The 19,159-nt window shown below is 33.5% G+C and overlaps 1 protein-coding gene across 1 annotated transcript in view; it reads right to left on the reverse strand.

Moving 5' to 3' along the window:
* The window catches only part of CNTNAP2 (contactin associated protein 2), a 2,968,630-nt gene that overhangs the window by 1,397,444 nt on the left and 1,552,027 nt on the right, over positions 1-19,159 (reverse strand). The window contains exon 10 of the mRNA XM_074193472.1: positions 17,985-18,156. Within this exon, the coding sequence (XP_074049573.1) occupies positions 17,985-18,156 (172 nt within the window). The remainder of the gene's footprint in view (positions 1-17,984; positions 18,157-19,159) is intronic.

Raw genomic sequence — 19,159 nt, forward strand, 5'->3', positions numbered from 1 at the left:
ACATTTTAAGGTCTTACTATTTTCTGGGCATTGTGTTAGCAGTGATAGGTAAAAAGGAAAGAATTGTTTTTTAAAGTCTGTACCCTCAGTAGAGAGATCCAGAACAACACACATAAACACAAAAGCAAGCAAATATAATACATAAATTAATATAAAGTGATTCTAAGGTTAATTAAATAAATTCATGAGATAAAATACTTGAATTGTGTTCTGAGGCTAAAGATTCCAAGTGATAGAAGTGAAGGTTTAAAGGTGCAAAAGCAAATTGATGGGAGATTGAATTTCCTTACCCCTTTAAAACTGGTGGTCCATTTTGACTAAAAAACTAGTTGGGTACCCATCTCAGAGAGTTTTTCGACCTTTTGTGAAATGTGAATGAAGATTTAATCTGGATAACAAAATTAACCTCAAACTGATTAAACACTCTATAACAGTCAGGTATGAGGTATCTTCTAAAAATAAAACTAATGGGGCTGCTAGGTGGCGCAGTGGATAAAGCACTGGCCCTGGGAGTCAGGAGTACCTGGGTTCAAATCCGGTCTCAGACACTTGAAAAATTACCTAGCCGTGTGGCCTTGGGCAAGCCACTTAACCCCATTTGTCTTGCAAAAAAAACAAAACAAAAAAAACTTTGTAAAAAAAAAAATAAAACTAATGAAATTGAGCAATAGAGATGAAAACATCTTCCTAAATCTTATAAAATCAAAGAGAAAAATACTATTGACCCAAGGGCTTAGGATCATGACTTTGGAGATGAAAGGGCCCTTCTATCTATTTAGTCTACCTCATTTTACAGATGAGAAAACTAAGGCCCAGAGAAGTAATATGATTTTCCCACTATTGTTATATAAATGGTAACATGGAGAGGAAACCAGTGTACCCAAACTCTGACTCAAAACCCAGCAACTTTAGACTATATCATGCTGCCTTCCATCATATTTTAAAGAGGAGAAAAGATATGCAGATTTCCAGAAACCACTAGAAGAAAGTTCTTCTACAACTAGTTCTGTTCCTTTTAATTGTAACTTTAATAAATACAAATTGTGCAATTATAAGGCAGTCATGTAAAACAAAAAAGATACAGCTTGGTTTAACAAATCCTTTTAGGTTACAGTAATAACAAAATTCCCAAAGACTGATCAATCAGTAATATAGCCTCAGGCTTACAAATTTACAGAAAGGTAGAGATTCTCTCAAATGCAAAATAAATGAAATTGAGATACTCATTAGTTGGATGACCTTGGGCAAGTAATTTAACCTTAATTTGATTCAGATTCCTCATCTGTAAAATGGCTATTATCTATCTCCCTGGGGATATTGTAACAATCAAATGAGATAATATTTGTAAAGCATAACACTGAATCTGGAATATAGTACACTACAGAAATGATACTTTACTATTATCATTATCATCATCCTCACCATAACTACCATCATCATCATCTTCATCATTAATCCACCATCCCACCACCACTATAACTGGTGGATATTTTCAGCAGTAAAGCTCTCATTTGAAGTCCTTACTATTTTCAGGGCATTGTGTTAGCAGTAAAAGATAAAAAAGAAAGAATTTTTTTTTTAAAGTTCATACCCTCAGTACTCTTCATTATAATGCACACATACACACAGTAAGCAAATATAAAGTATAAATTAATTCTAGGGTTTAATTTAATTTTTTTTTACTTATAACAATAAAATTTGAAACCAGGACTGATGACATAAAAATAGAATTATACAGACTCCCTCTATAATAGACATCTTTCATTTTCCCATTTCAAGGAGAAGCACAGTTGGGTCAAATTGTTTCTTCCTGTCATTTAACACTTTAATTGGGTTCATCAGTTAACTAATAACTCTGTAGGGAGTCGATATATTGATTTGGAAGGCATCTTACATGGCCTGAGTGTTAGAAGAGGGTAAAGCAAAAGTAGTGAGGCTCAGTATCATTATTACACTGATAAATAATTATTAAAACTCAATATTTCAGATGTGGTTATTCCATATGCTATTTCAATCAAAATTGAATAATCTTAATGATTAATGGCATGTATTTGGCAAAATATATTTTCAATGGGAGTGCATATTTGTTTTTCCAAAAAGTTAATAATCCACAAAACCAAGACTCAAAAAATTAGCCCCGCTAACAAGAAATAATAGTGCTAATCACTTTGCTTCTGTACCTTGTTCTGAAGTAGCCTTTTGTATTACTTATCAAATAGCAAAAACACTACTCAAATATGCAGTTCAAGTACTTCTAGGAATGTTTCATGTGATCCCTTGATTTCAGTAATAACCCATGTTTGTAGAGTGTTTCAAGAGGATTTCTTGTTCCCTACCCCATTATACAGGGGTGGGGAAGTCTCATTGTAAGCTTGATCATCATCACCATTAATAGGAGAAAGTAACAAGGCTTAGATTCTGATCTAGATCCTCTTTTGTACATAAAGAAGACTTATAATTGGAAACTATTTTACCCAAATAATCTTAAAAAACTTTCATGAATTGAAAGTGGCTTTGAGACTCCAAAATTCTAAGATATATCAAAAAAATGGTGTCTGAGTCATGAGAGAAAAAAATACTGAATAATGCACATGTATTCCAGTGGGAAAAACAATACTAATTTTTAAATATAAGCTATGTGAAAAAATGCTTTTTAACTCTTTCACCACTACTGGTATTCAAATCCTTTCAAGTCAATAAGATTTACTAATGTGAGCTCATTTACCAAACAATACTAAAGAATCTCATGAATAAATTGGCATGGGGAAGAAAAAAATGACCAACTTACCAACTTACTTGTAAATACAAAATACTATTACAGATACTTTCCTTACCACTGATATCACAAAATAATATTTGATTTTGGAGAGCCTTCAAAATTATTGGTCCAATCCTCTCATTTTTTAAATGGAAAAGTAAAACTAGAGAAGTTCAAATGATCAGCCCCAAGGTCACACAGCTAATTAGCATCAGAAACAAGACAGAGTCTGCTATAACTCAGAAGTAAATATGTAAAAAATAGAAAGTGAGAAAGAATTGCATAGTAATAGTGTATTTATAGAATGAGAATAAATGAGTTCTTTATGAAAAAATGAGGTTGTTTTATCGTAATTAAATAAATGTATCCCACAGACAGATGATTTAGTTTATTTTCTTAGATTTTCCTCATTAATTTCAGAAAAGAACTGTACATATTTGCATACTTGCAATATATATAGCATTTTAAAATTTACAAAGCATTTCACATACTATCTCATTTGAATCTCAGAACAATCCAGGGAAGATGGCATTATCAATAGCCCCATTTTAACAGATTAAGAGCCTAAAAGAGGTTAAGTGACTTTTCAGAGTTATATAGTAAACAAGTACCTCAGGTAGAAATTGAACTCAGAATTGAACCACATCACAAAGGACTAGATTACATAGTTCTTCCATTGTAAGTAGAAAACCATTTCACTCCTGACTGGGTAGTGTTGTAGTATTCTGGAAGAATACCAGACATGTTGCTCTAAAAAGTGTTAGCAATGTCTTTTGGAAGTTAAGGGCAAATGGATTACAGTTTTCAAATAACTGCTTCTTGGCTGCGAATTTCAAAAGTTGTCTGAACCTTAAATGGTTTCTCTTTGGTCACAAAGTACAAATTATTAAGTTTGGCACTTAAGGCTTTGTTTATACTATGGTCTCAATCAAACTGTGTGGATCTCTTTCCTCATCTCTAATGCCTTTCTTACCTACTTATCTAGATCTTTCCCTTCCTTTAAATCTCAGCTCATTTGCAAACCCTGTTTACAAAGTTTTCTTAGACAACATCAATCCAGGACAATTTCTTCTTATATGAAACATGGATGAACTCTAGGATGTAAACTATTTAATTAACATTTTCCCATATGCTAACTTTTACTGTTATCTATTGTTATTATTATAATTTTTAATTTAAACATTTATATTTTGTTTTTTTTAATTATTTTAAAATATTATCTCATTTTATCCTCACAACCATCCTGCCATCTTTATCCTTTTTTTTTTTTACAGAAGTGTAAACTGAAACAGATAGAGTTTAAGTGATTTGTCTTGGCTCACAAAGTTAGTAAGTGTCTGAGGCTGTATTTGATCTCAGGTCATCTGGATTCCAGGTCCAGAAGTCTATCCACTGAGGATATCCAGTAGCCTAAAAGAATGCTTTCTACTTACTTAAGTGATCATAAATTACTTGAACTCAGGAACTATGATTTAAACCTGCTCTCTTCCCCATAGCTTACACATGATAAGGGATTAATAAAGATTAATCAACTGAAAGAATAGTATATTGTTAGTGATTGTGGATATTATGAAGATTACAATAGTAATGTAAAAGAAACTGACTACAATGATCTAAAAACCTACAACCTTTTTTGAATCTATACATTCTGATTATGGAAAAATGGTCACTCTTTTTCTTATTATCCAGTGGATAGATCATTTGAATTCTTCAAATTTAAAGGAACTATAATTGATTTTTGATAATATATATATATATATATATATATATATATATATATATATTAGTTCAATAGGGTCTTTCCTGAAATGTGTCTATGAAAGCAATTTTTATGTTGATGAATTCTTTTTGATTCAGTGATACTGAAACAAAACATTAAGAGTTACTAGTATAACCTTCTAAAAAGATATCTTCAAGTTAAACAAAGCCAATCCTATACACACTCCTAATGGGGTTACTTAAGAGGTTCTGAACAGTTCAAATCAGCAGATCCAGAGACATTTGAGTGGATTTGTTTACTAATGAACAAATATCCCAAGAGGAAGTCTAAATTCATTCATTAAAATGCTTTCCAGGTTCATGTCTCAGTCTTTTATCTCTTTACCCCTTCCCTCTGCATTCATCTCATTCAGTAACTTTCATTTAGATATAAGTGTAATTTGGTAAACATGTTGAGATCCAGAACCTAAGAAGTTCCTCAATGAATTCATAGTCATAATCAATTAATGCTTACTTAATGCTATAATGAATGTTTTTTAAAAGTTCAGAAAATTGTGTCCAGAAAAGATGCAGACAATTCAATCCAGCATTCAATATGTGTTTATATGTATATAACTGGTAGACACATTGGTGTACACAGATCATTCAAAGGTGCATAAAACATAGAACCTGCTCTAAAGGACCCAGTAATCTAATTACTGCCTCTAAGAAACACCTATAATATTGATATAATCTCATCAAAGAATAAAAGAGCCCATTGAATTTCATAACAGAGGAGGCAGAGAATCAGTTGAAAGAAAAAAGGAAGAAGAAAGAGGAGGAAAGGGGAGAAGAGAAGAGGAAGACTCAGAGTAGGAAGACAGAAGAATAAAAAAGAAGAGATCAGCAGGAAAACCATAAGGCATTTTGTTTTGGGCATCTTTGACTTTATTTTCTAAGAAAGCTTTCCAAATAATTCAATCATATAGCACAATCTTAGGCAAATAAAACAATAAGTCACTCATACAGGCATATATTTCATTTTATTTTTTGAACTTTCATATTTTTTTACCTTGAATGTTACATTATTTCATTTTTCCAATTACATGCAAAGATAATTTTCAACACTTATCTTTTTGCAAGTTTTTGAGTTCCACATTTTTCTCTTTCTTGCCTTCCTCCCTAAGACAACTAATAACTGATAAAGGTTATAAACATGTACAATCATGTTTAACATATTTCCATATTAGTCATGGTTTTTTTTTAGATATTTTTACAAGGCAATGGGGTCAAGTGGTTTGCCCAAGGCCATACGGCTAGGTAATTATTAAGTGTCTGAGGTCAGATTTGAACTCAGGTACTCCTGACTCCAGGGCCGGTACTCTATCCACTGCACCACCTAGCCGTCCCAATATTAATCATGTTGTAAAAGGAGAATTAGAAATAAAGGGGAAAAACATGGAAAAGAAAAAAACATAAAGTAAGTTTTAAAGAGAGAAAATAGCTTTTGATGACAGGTGGTGCTAAGGAAATCAGCTCTCCTGGGGGAGGGGAGTCTTGCACAGATTGCTGGGATTTTGTTTATAAGTGAAAAATATCACAAAATTTCTGACAGTGAAAAGTAAGAAAAGTCATAATTCACAGGTTATTGCAAAAAGGTTATAAGTAAATTAAAAGAGTTCTTTAAAGGGGCATCAAGGTAAAGAAAGGATAGGGAGATAGCTGAAAAAACAGAGTAAAGTTTAAGAAAAGATGTAGGATAGCTACATATTCATAATTGGATTGGTGAGAATAGCCTGGCAGAGAGGAAGAGTATAGCTTTTAAAGGAAGCCTAGGAAGCTGCCTGTATTGGGAGAGGCTGATGGAGGAATTAAGGGCAGTGCCATGCAAGGACTAAGGAGTGACTTAACATATGACATCAGGTAGTGTTCCTGCACATGTCTGGAGAGGTTATCTTTAGTTCAAGATTAGAGTCCAAGCTAGGGGTTTTAAGGAATTTATAGTACCTTAATTTGGAGGGGCCAGTTTCTGAGTCTTGATTAGCATAAGGTAGAATGGAAATGTAACAATGGTTTTAAAGATAAACTGTTTTAATGGAGTGCCTGTTTGTTATAGGGCTTGTTATTTGAAGAGGGGCCCTTTTGAGATACACTGCTTGCTAATACGGGGTTTACCTTGTCAGTACAAGTCCAATACAGAAAAGAATTCTAATAATATAGAAAAGAAAAGGATTGTGATATTTGTCTAAATTGCAATATTTGTCTTTAAAAAGAAAAGGGAGGGGCGGCTAGGTGCTGCAGTGGATAGAGCACTGAGTTCAAATGTGACCTCAGACCCTTAATTATCTAGCTGTGTGGCTTTGGGCAAGCCACTTAACCCCATCGCCTTGCAAAAACCTAAAAAAAAAAAAAAGGAAAAAAATTACAACATTTCTCTCTCTGCCCAGAGTTCTGCTTCACTTTGGTGTTCATTCTGACTCCATGGTTTTATTTTTTTTCCCTCTATATATAAATGACATTTTCCATAACAAGTCTTTTAGAATTATCCTTGACCATTGAACTGCTGACAGGAGTTAAGTCCATCATTGTTGATCTTCATGCAGTAGAGAAAATACTCCAACAGAGAATTATGCCCTGTTCCTTCTGCTCTGATCACTCTCTTATCTTACATTTAACATTGACCTCCATCCCATTGCTCAAGGCCATTGATCCATTTCATACTCCTCCAAGCTATCAATATGACATCAATGAAATTTAGAAGATACCTTGGCAAGGACTCTGTAAATCTCATCCCTAGGCACAAGACAAGCATAATGCATCATTGCTCTAGACTGAAAGGTCCTCATCTACATCTTATCTTTGCTCTTTGAGCTAAACCTATCTTCTACATATCCTTCATTATCTCATCTCTGCTTTCTGAGTTCAACCCTCCTTTCTATGTACCCCCATTTACCTCATCTTCCTGCCCTTTAAAGGTTTGCCCTCTCCTCAATTGAATTAGAGTCTCCCTTTGTGAAATCAGATTAATCTGGGGAGTATGATCCCCCAGATAAACTCTCTTGACCATATACTCTTCCTTATTGTCTTTACCCTGTGATGATAGCTCCTATACCTGTTGCTGTTGTTGATGCTAAACCCCCCTTCTTTCTCTCCCTTAGCTTCTGCTGACCCCAGTAATATATACAAATACCTTTTTTTAAATACCTAAATGCTTCTAAGTCTGAGCCAGTTCTTTCCAGAATTTAACATGCATTCAAACCTAAAACTAGACCACAACCTAAAACATGTTTATATACTTCCTTAATCATACAGTGTTGCCATTAATGTGTACCATGAGCAATTTTTCTGGTTCTGCTCACTTCACTCAACATCAATTCATGCAAATCTTTCCAGGCTTTTATGAAATCTGCCCAGTCATGATTTCTTTTTAAAATTTTTTTTTATTTATTTAAGACAATGAGGATAAATGCCCAAGGTCAGACAGGTAATTATTAAGTGTCTGAAGCCAAATTTTAACTCAGATCCTCCAGATTCCAGGGCCAATGCTCTAACCACAGTACTACCTGGCTGCTCACTGCCATGATTTCTTAAAGAGCAATAGTACTCCGTCACATTTATATATCATAATTTGTTCACCCATTCTTCAATTGATGGATGTCCCCCTCAATTTCCAATTCTTTGCACTATAAAAAAAAGGTGCTTTAAAAATTTTTTTGTACATGTGGGTCTTTTTCCTTTTTTTAAAATGATGTCTTTAGGATACAGATCTAGTAGTGATATTACTGGATGAAAGGGTATGAGCAGTTTATTGCCCCTTGGACATAGTTCCAAATTGCTCTCCAGAGTGGTTCCATTAGTTCACCACTTCACTATCAGCACATTAGCGTCCCAGTTTTCTCATTGATTGTGGGAATCTTGATTACACTGATTTTTTGGTGCAAAAACTTTTTAATATAATCAAATTGAATTTTACAATGTCCTCTCTCTTCTGTTTACAAAGTCCTCCCCGCCTCCATAGATCTGACAGATAAACTATTCCTTATTCTACTAATTGGCCTATGGTATCATCCATTACCAACATATAATTAAAAACATCAAATTTTTTTTTTTACCAATCTTTAATATTTCTCCCCAGTTTCATCATTTTAAAAATGAACAGGTAAAAATACCTGAACTGACAGATCTATTAGTGATGCAATTTAAATTAGACATTTGTCAATGACAAATTTTCCCCACCACTCATGAATTTTTTCCTATTGCATAAAAGTGAAATTTTATTGGTTCTAAAATACAGAAAGTGAGTATCCTCTACTTTTTCCTCTTTCAGATTTATATTTCAATTATCGTCCCAGAGGTCTAACAAAAACAATTACTTTAAGTGGGAAAACATATTAAGGCTTGTGGCTCTGGAGGAAGAAAATGAGGCTGGTGACTTCTGCATCTCACCCCCTCATTTAAATCCAACTTATGTGCATATCATGGGATCTTTTCCCTGTTAAATTGATTTTCTTCCAGACTGAAGGCCAAATAACAACTTGAATACAATAAGCATTCCTTAAGATTTGTTTGTTAAAATACAAAGTTGTTTCAACCTAGAAGTAAATAGTTTTTCTTTTGTCCCAGTACTAGGAAAACAATCTTATTTGCCACAAGGAGGAGTTGAACTACTTTTGAGTCTTTAAAAGTGAGTAATTTACCTTCTTTTTTCTTTCACTGCAAGCTATCTCCCAGGGTATTTTGCTATTAATAAAAGAAGCAAAACAGTTTTTTTTTTTTTGTGAAAGTCTATGGTTTTCTTTGTTCTTGAAAGACAGGTACAATGATGGCATTCTCAGAAGTTCAGATTGGCAAGTGATCCAAGTGTAAGTCAATTAAAAAATCACTGTTCCATTTTCCAAGTCCATGAAGGTGCTAATTGCAAAGAAGGATTGTGAGGTTTCTGTGGCAAACTGCAAACTTACTTTGCTGTAGGTGTGAATTCTTTGGTGTCATTAAGCAGACTTGTATCTACCTAGCTGATCAAACAGGCATTTGTTAAACAGTTACTAGGTTTAAATTTCTGTAACTGTCACCTGGGATTCCAAGGAATATTTATTTTTGAGGTGTGGAAAGGAAAGAGTACAATAAATCAACCAATATCGACATATTTCACAATTTGAAGAGGATGGAGAAAGCACTAATATTTAAAGAAATTAATAAAGGCTTCCTATAAAAAAGTGACAAATGAGCCAAACCTGGACGAAAGTTAGGGAATAAGGTGCAAGGAAGGAGGGAATTTATTTTATGCTAGGAAAAAAGTGAAAAAATTTGGAGAAAAACAAATGGGTTAATTTGACCAGATCAGATAGTTGCATTTAATGCAGAGAATTGGAGTAGGGGCTGAAAAGATCAGTTGGAGACAAACTTTGTAAATCTTTTGTTTGCATTATTAAGGGAATCTTCCTTCTTACTTTATCATCAGATTTCAGTCACACCCGAGGGCCTGACCTTCAACCTGATTTGGATTACATTGTCTTCTGGTGGGGTGGCCAGGGAGTGCATGCTCTGGAAACACCCAAGACCATCCAAAAGAGACCCCTCCCTAAAAAGCAAAATCTCCAATGTGGGACTTGGACTCTGGGGGAGATTTAAGGAGATTGAGGAAGGGGCTTACTCTATTTTACCTTCTAGCCTCATGTTGAAGCCCTGGTCAATCAGCAATCCATGTGGTCTTCTCTTTAAACTCTTCTTAACTTTTCTATCACTTTCTTAATGTGTTGTGACTTCTTTTAATAAATCTCTATATTCTTTCCAAAACCTGCATTCCTGAGTATGAGTTGTGATTCATGGCCAGGCAGAATCGAACCCAAGGAGCAAATCACTGTCTACACATATGTTTTTATCAAACTTAATTATTTGTGGCAAATTAGATAAGGCTGATCAGAAGGAAGTCAAATAGCTAAATAGTTGAAGGAATGAAAAGAGACGACATTTAAAAAAACTAAGGGAAGTAGAGGAATGTTATGGAAAGGGGAGGTTCCATGTTAGCAGCAAGTAATCTGATAGAGAGGGAGAATAGAGCTTTCTATAAGAGATAAGAAATTACATTTTGGATTAGGAAAGGCTAGGTTAAAAAGAATATTACTGGAAATGAAAAGGCAACAGAAGAAGGAGCTGGTTAGCAAGAAAGGAACCTGGATTAGAAAAAACTCAAGGATCTTACTAAAAAATAATATCCTTAACCATGTCCAAATTTAGCACATACACTTGTAATTTCTACTTTACAGTCATTATAAGATTTTGTTTCACCCACAGCCTAGACAGGAGGAAATGGGGAATTAAAGGTAAATGTAGGTTCATTTTGTGAAGAACTCAGTCTGTTCAGACTCAGGGAAGTGAGAAAAGTTTAGACTTTTATTCACAGATTGCATAAAAAACTTACAATTTGCCACAAAAGGTCCACAAACTAATGTAAAAATTCACAGGTAACCACAAAAAAAGCTCAGAAATTACTACAAAAGGGTCACAGATTAGGTTCTATGGAGAAGCCGCAGAATATTGAATTTCAATAGAAGTAAGAAGAATTTGGGAGAGTTTGGGAAATCATACTCTTCCCACCCCCTCCAGCCAGCTGTCCTCAAATGGAAAGTGAGTCGTCAAGAGAAGTGAAGAAGGGTAAAAGGGCTGGGGGATGCTGGCCCTCATAGTGGTCAAGGAATAACCCAATTGAGGAATGAGTTGAGCTTTTAAGGAGAATGTAGGTGGGGGGGGAGATGTTGATGTGGGGCAGTAGCTCAAAGAGCAGAGATTAGGCAAAGAGGGATATGTGGATGAGGGATGTTAGTTTTGACACTTAAACTCCTTAGGCCAAGACAGGGATCCAATGTTTTATTAATAAGGACTTGTCTTTTGCCTGGGAGGGACAAGGTACATTACTAAAATTTCATTGACCTCTCATAGCTTAAATAATGGAATGGATTGGGGGATATATGGTCAACACAGAGGGCACAGATTAATAATTATAAAGTATTTTTCTGTTCAATTTTCCCTATTTCAAAATAGTTAACCCAAAAATATATGACTGCTGTAATTTCATTTAGTGATCCATTGAACAATGAAGCAGGTCTTAAAGTCCTGTCATACACAGAGGGATTATTTTAGAGTAAGCCACATTGCCTCCATTAATCTTATAGATTAATAACCGAATAAAATACAAATATATATAACTAGAATATATAATATTAGAGAAGGGATCTCAGAGACATTCTACTCAAACAAATACTTGAACATGAATTACCTCTACAATAATACCTGATAAATTGTTATCTGGATTTCCAGAAATTCTCTGCTGATTTAGAGCTCTCTAATGCATTCCTTAGGATAGCTTTAATTTTGGGCAATTTTTATTGTTACATAAAGTCTAAATTGTTTCACTGCAACTTCCACCAATTACTCCTAGTTTTTCCCTCTAAGGAGCAATAGAATAAGTGTTCTCTCTGCTACCTAACAACTCAGTCAAGTAGTTTAACACAGTTATCATGGCTTCTCTGTGTTTTCCATTCCAAAGTGAGAAATTTTACAGTGCTGTATAAATTGCTTGTCTCAAATATGTCACACTGATATAGGCAACTCCTTATGATACAAAATTAAGGGTTCTGTCTTTACATTACCCTTTGAATACAACAGGATAAAAAGGGAAGCAATGAGTGAAAGATGGGTTTGAGTATTAACAAGAGTCACTGAGTGGGATTATTAAGAGGGTAGATAGAAATGCTACAGGAAAAGAGGAGGCAAAGTAAAGGGTTAGGAAGCATGGAAAAGGCAGGAGATAAAAGAGAAAAGTAATATGGTTTGGCTGGCATGTAGAGCGTGTAAAGGAGAGCAACATATGATAATGATAACAGTTGACATGGTTATAACAATTTAAAGTTTGAGAAGTCCTTTTATACATCCATTGGAATCACTTTTTTTTTACAAAGTTTAGGTCATAAAGACAGTGTCTAAGGAAACATATAGTAAAAACTAAACTTAAAAGTGTTTAAATTGTCCATAAACTATAGTTCATAACTATAAAGAGTACCATTACCTGACTTTGTGCCTTTTTTTCACTGGTGATTCCAAAGTCTGAAATGTTCTCCTTGTTTCCTTCACTTCCTTCAATATTCAGCTCAAATTCTCTTTTATTCAAGAAGCATCTCCTGGTCCTCCCCAATATGCTTCTCTTTTACTATATGGAATAGCTATTCCATTTACTGTATACTATACATATATACATTTATGTACATACATAAGCCACATAGACATACATGCCCATATACACTTATTCATACATAAATAGTAGGAAAACTGATGATTGGGGAAAATACTCTTAAAACAGTTTGAGACATAAACTTGATTAGATTAGAGGATGTGAACATCACCACAGAACTTTTTTCCTCCCTTAGTTTTTACATGAGGTAGAGGACAACAATGAGTACAAAATAATATAGCAAGTTAATTCTAGTTGACCACAAATGTTAAAGAGACCAAATTATGTTTGAACTCTCCATAGACTTTTCAGTCTAAACAAAAGGAATAGAATGGATTTTTGGGAGAAGAGATTCTAAAAAATCTCATATCAAGAGAAGATGCTCACAAAATGAGAACCACATGGAACTAAAAACAGATAATAGTAGATTCGTTTCTCACTGATGATACTCCATTCATTCAGTAGAATGAATGAGTAGAGAGGTTGAAAGAATTTGTATTTTTATTTAAATTTTTAGTTGTTTTTTTCCTTCCTCATAAGCTAAATGTTATAGTTTCATTGGATCTCATTTCATGCTCAAAGTAATCATCTGACACAGATACTGTGATTCCCATTTTACAGATCAGGAATAAGATCATGGCATCAGAGCTAGAGTTATAAGATCTTGAATCAAGCTTTCTCATTTTATAGGTAAGGAAATTCAGGTTTATAGAGGTGTTGTTTTGCCCAGATAAGAAAACTGATCAAATAGAACTCCTTGCTATAAATGAATAGTCAGCTTTGTTTCAAATTGTTTCCTGGGGCAGCTAGGTGGTGCAGAGGATAGAGCACCGGCCCCGGAGTCAGGAGTACCTGAGTTCATATCCGACCTCAGAAACTTAATAATTACCTAGCTGTGTGTCCTTGGGCAAGCCACTTAAGCCCATTTGCCTTGCAAAAGCCTAAAAAAAAATTCTTTCCTCCACTTTCCTCAGAAATGTTAAATGGCTTGTCATTGATTACACAGCTAATAAGTTTCAAAAGTAGGATTCAAAATCAGACTTTTTCTATTACTGTGCCCATAATGATTTATCTGAATACAATTATTTTTAAAGACTGAAGGGTGAGAATTGGAGTAGAGAGAAGTTTTCATATACTATTACTCCTACTCTTTTATAGTTGGGAAAGCATAGAAAGCTCAGGAGTAACTAGATTGTGACCTGTGTATGTTTATACTCAGGCAGATGAATCTTCCATAGCACTAATAGCTATTAAGATGCTTTAATGTGCTTTGCATGTAATGTCCTTTAAATGTATTGTGTTTCATTGCATTCCTATTACAGTATAGTTCTACCAGGCTGTTTATCTACATGACATGAATTGAGTAGCATTTCATTTATCAAAAGAAAGAAATTGCTTTTTTCTGCAACATTTCATCATGTTCAACAACTAATGTAGATCCATTCTTTTAAAATGAGATCATCTATATACTTCCTCCTGTGGTCCCAAGATGGAATAGTTCTTTAATTCAATTTAAACAACTAAAGTCAATCTTTGTGAAATATTTAAATTTATTTAGGTTCAACTCAAGAAAAAATAGTGGCATTAATTTCTTTGCTTTCTTTTTTAGTGGTCTACCTTTTGAATGTCAACAAATGTTAATATGAAATGAATCCATTTTTCTACTGGTTAGAATTCCTTACTATGAAATATCAGTAATATAAAAATTTAAATGTAATAACTTCTACTCATAGATGATAGCTTTATTCAAAGTAGAACATCTAATTAAAATTTAGAAATGATTACCGTGGTGATAGAAGTACAAACAGAACTGTGATTTATAAATATATTCAATGATCTTTACTCCTGTGCATTTCAAAGTCAACTCAATCATCATATAAATATGCATTTATATATGTTTTAGAATTATATATATATATATATATAATGTAGGTATATAAATATAAAGTTGAATAAAATTAGTACCCTAATATGATTTCTTATTAGCAAATTATAGGAGTGTAATATATGTAAAATTTCTTATGTGTAACACCATTATTACTATGAAAACCATTCACTTCACAAAGATTGAGTGAATAAAATTTGGCATCATTGACACAATTTGTCCTACCATTAAAGTCACTGAGATGGAAAATGAACCAGGTACTAAAATTTTACAACATACAATATATGTATTACTAAGGAGGAAAACCTTTTTGAATGGGTTGCTAATATAATATGCAGATAAAGTTAGCCAGTATCAGAAAAAAAAATAACTTTAAGCTTTCAGCTCCTAGCTTTTCTGGTTGTGATTATTATTTTGGCAGAAATAGTGTCCGAGACAAGGATGGATTTTTTGTATTTTTTTTTTGCAAATTCAAATGAATATAGATTCTTCTGGCCAAAATTGCTTACTGTCCATTTAATGTTCTAAGAACTACCCTAGTATGCTTAATATCATGACATATATGAATATGTTGAGTAAATTCTAACCAAATATGATCGGTGTGAACATATATGAATATAATTTAAATTTAATATAATTTAAAATGTGATGCACTAAAAATATGCTGCATTTTGCAAAACTCATTTGTCCATTTTCATTTTGTGAAAACATTATATTATTAAGTAAATGGATGAACACAACCATACACACATGCTTTCATGTACATGCTTTATATTTAAATAAAATCCAGGTATATTTTAAGATAATTTGCTGAATTTTTTATAGATATTATCATCATCATTAACAATAAAACCAATAAATTTGGAATCTAACAATTTAGAATAGCTGACATTCTATATGAGGAAGTGAAATTTGAAGCTAAGAAAATGAAATTAGAAAATATATCTGGAAATGACAAACTATATCAGAGAAAATGTAGAAACAGCAAGCCAGAAAGAAAGATATTTGGCAATTAGTTTCCACATTGTATCAAAGAGAGGAAGATTTTAAAAGAATGAAGAATCAATTAATATTAAGTGCTTCCAAAGGTAATCAAGAAAAAAATCAAGAACTAGTAATCCATATACATACTCTTTAAGCTCTATGAAATTTAGGACTGGTGTGTGCATAGAAAACTTTTTATAAAAAAATACATTAATAGAACAGGTGATTTTTCATGGATAATTTTCAATAGCAGATCAAATCTTCATACTTAAAGAGTTATAGGGAGAATGGTTTCTGTGTCTCTTCACTAATTATCTTTTCAAAGCATATAATACAACTGGGTAAAACACAGTCTTAAAGTCTCTTTTCCAATGCATTGCTTCACATGTATATTATATAAAAAGATAGTGTTATTTAGAAAGGAAAATTTAGATGAATAATTTGGGTCCCAAAATGACAGAGAGAGAAAAGAGTAGAGAACATCACTGTTCAGTACTTTGAATGAAATTGGACCTCTCTCTTATGACAAAACCCATCTTTTAATAATTAATATTTTCCCAGTGAGTGAGAGAATTGGTGAATGAAAAGGTATTTGTAAAGTACTTCCTATCTATCAAAATCTGTACCAAATACTGGCACATACATACATAAGAAAGGAGCAGCTGGGTGGCAGAGTAGATAGATAGAGCATCAGCCCCGGAATCAAGAGGACCTGGGTTCAGATTCACCCTCCAACTTGACATTTACAAGCAGTGTGACTCTAGACAAGTCATTTATCAATGATGGCCTCTAACAAAATACATAATAGAAACTCTTCTATATTCAGGGAGGTTATATTGCACAAGACAACACATAGGAGATTGATGGCTAGCAGTTTGGGACTGAGAAATCATAGGGATTTCTATAGGGTTTCCAATGATGCTACATGACTAAAAGAAGAAAAGATTATAATTTCTCTAAAATTAAAATTGCAGATGGACAGAATGATGAATGTATGTGGATTGAAGCTTATTACTAAAAAATGACTCATACAGGAGCCTAAAAGATATCAGCCATGAGATGCATGAAAGATCAACAGTTCAACAATCTGAGGATTGCAGTTGTATCTATGTAATATTTTAAGACGTCCAAAAAGAATTCTAGACTGTTGAGTAGATATTCAGGAAGATTTATGGAAGAACATGGGTAAAAAATGTCACTGAGTGAGAAATCTCTGGTGAGTGAAGTTGCAAAATTTCAGTGTACCAAGCTGACATCAGAATACTTCTAAATATTACATTAAGGGGTAAAGATATATTTTAAATGAAAAGAAAACTGTTTTTGCTGTTTTTTTTGTTAAGAAAAACAAAAAAAGCATACCAAAAATTAAATGAATTTTTAAAAGGCTAAAATATAAAATAAAAATCGGTCCTTAGAGATTATGAAATTTTCAATGGATTTCTTAAGAACTGACTGGTAAAATCAAGAAAGGATATCATTTTAATTTTTTTAATAGACAAATTCCTATCTTGTGAACCAAAATGTTATGGGTAAAAATATTTTTATAATTAAGTGTGATTTTTTTATTTGAAGAAAACAAAAAGGAAATAACCCCTCTGCATTTGATGTAAAAGTTGCATCATTCCACAGATTAGATGATGTTCATCAGGTTAGCAGAGTCAACTTTGTATACAAAAGGTAAACTAAGATATATATTTTGTATACTAGGGTATTATGACAAGGGGTATGTGTGTTTGTGTCTGCATGTGTGTATGTGTGTGTGTGAGAGAGAGACAGAGACAGAGAAAGAGAGACATAGAAGACAGAGAGAGACAGAGAGAGGAAAAAGGAAGGGAGGAAAAGTAAGAGTCAGAATTGAAATTTTGTCTGCGTGTGTTTGTGAGTGTGTTTGTGAGTGTGTGTGTGTGTGTGTGTGTGTGTGTGTGTGTGTGTGTGTGTGTTTTCTTTCTCTTTCTTCCAGATGTTGGAGAGATGGCAGTGACTGGGGAAAAGATGAAAACTGAGGTTGGAGGAATAAGGTGCTTTCAGGATAATCACTGCTTGCTGGTCCCAAGAGGAAAACATTTGTGGGAGGTGAGGTACAGTATATTTTTCTCCTAGAAAACTAAAATTTGTTGAAAGTACAAAAACAAAAACAAAAACAAATCATGAAAAATACTGCTCAAACTTACTAGCAAATTTTTATAGGAATCTGCAGTACAACAAAACATCCTAAAAGCTCTACCCATGTGTTGGTGAATCTTGGTTATCAACTAGTTTTCATTCATTTGATTACAAATTCTACAGAATAAGTAATATTTTTACTAAATCATTATTCCTATCTAACAAAAGCTTAACAGCTTTTGTGACAATTCACATATTGTATCTCATTGTGTAAAAAGGAAGTTGGCATATTTAAAGAGCTCAAATTATGAATCAAAATAGCCACTTACCGGTCTATAATGGCACACATGTCAATACTGACATTAGCAAAGCTCCCCGGCTTTCTTTGTTCTATTTCATGCAAATTGACCAGCTGATCATCCACTTGAATGAGTTGCATACACCCTTGGAATGAGGCCTGGAGTACAGAGTGATCCGAGGTATTCATCTGTGCAAGAAAACCTGTGAAATGGGAGAAAGAAATACTGTCTGACAGGTTCTCCTTAAAAAGCAAGAGGAAGCTTTCCTACTTATAGCAATAGTCTTGAAATAATATCTCTCCTTCAAATCATATGGTCTCAGGGTTGATGTGGACATAAGAGACATTAACATTCAATCATTCATTTTCCAGATGAGGAGATCCAGGATCTGAGAGGACTTGCTCAAAGTTATAAACCAATTAGATGCCACATGAACATTATAACAGTTTCATGATTTGGGATCCAGGACTCTTCCATTAGAAAAACCATTATGATACAGTCAAAAGGAGTCCAAGGGTGGTCTGAATTCAAATCTCATATTTTATGTGTATTACTTTGGTGATATCTTATGTATAATGGATGTGTATGACTATCTGCTCTGCAAAGCACTGTCCTGTGGCTATGATTTTAGGATATTTTAAAAATATATTTTTATACCTTAGTGATTAATATTGATGACAGTTACTCTTCTACAAACTGAACTTAGAAAAATGAATTATGCTAAGTGATATGAGCAAGCTGACCCTTTTAATATCATAAGAGTAGGTGGGAAAGAAAATGTCTCCCACTCTTGTTTTTCTGGCTAACTATTGTCTGATACTGACTTCCTCCTTTATACACACCTGAGCCTGTCTTTTCAGTGTGAGGAGACCCCCCCCCCATTCCTTCCTGCAAACAAGGCTATTTCTAACTTTCTATTACCATTGCAATCTCTTTCCCTAGAAATTTCTTTCCCTAGAAATTCTACTCTCTGAAGGAGGCTATCTAACATAAGACACTAATTCAGGCTCCCTATTATCTCACCAAGGTGAGATGTTTTCATTTTAATAACAGCCTTGTCCCTTAATAAAGGAGTGGTTTAAAATAAGAATTATTTTTTCATGACACTTTTTAGATATAACTTTCATATAATATGCACGTATATTGTTTGGACTCAAAATGCTAATGGATGAGTGTAAAATGAAAAGAGAATGCTGTAGCTCTTC

Source organism: Macrotis lagotis, chromosome 7 (genome assembly GCF_037893015.1).
Source record: "Macrotis lagotis isolate mMagLag1 chromosome 7, bilby.v1.9.chrom.fasta, whole genome shotgun sequence".
Classification (NCBI taxonomy): Eukaryota; Metazoa; Chordata; class Mammalia; order Peramelemorphia; family Peramelidae; genus Macrotis; species Macrotis lagotis.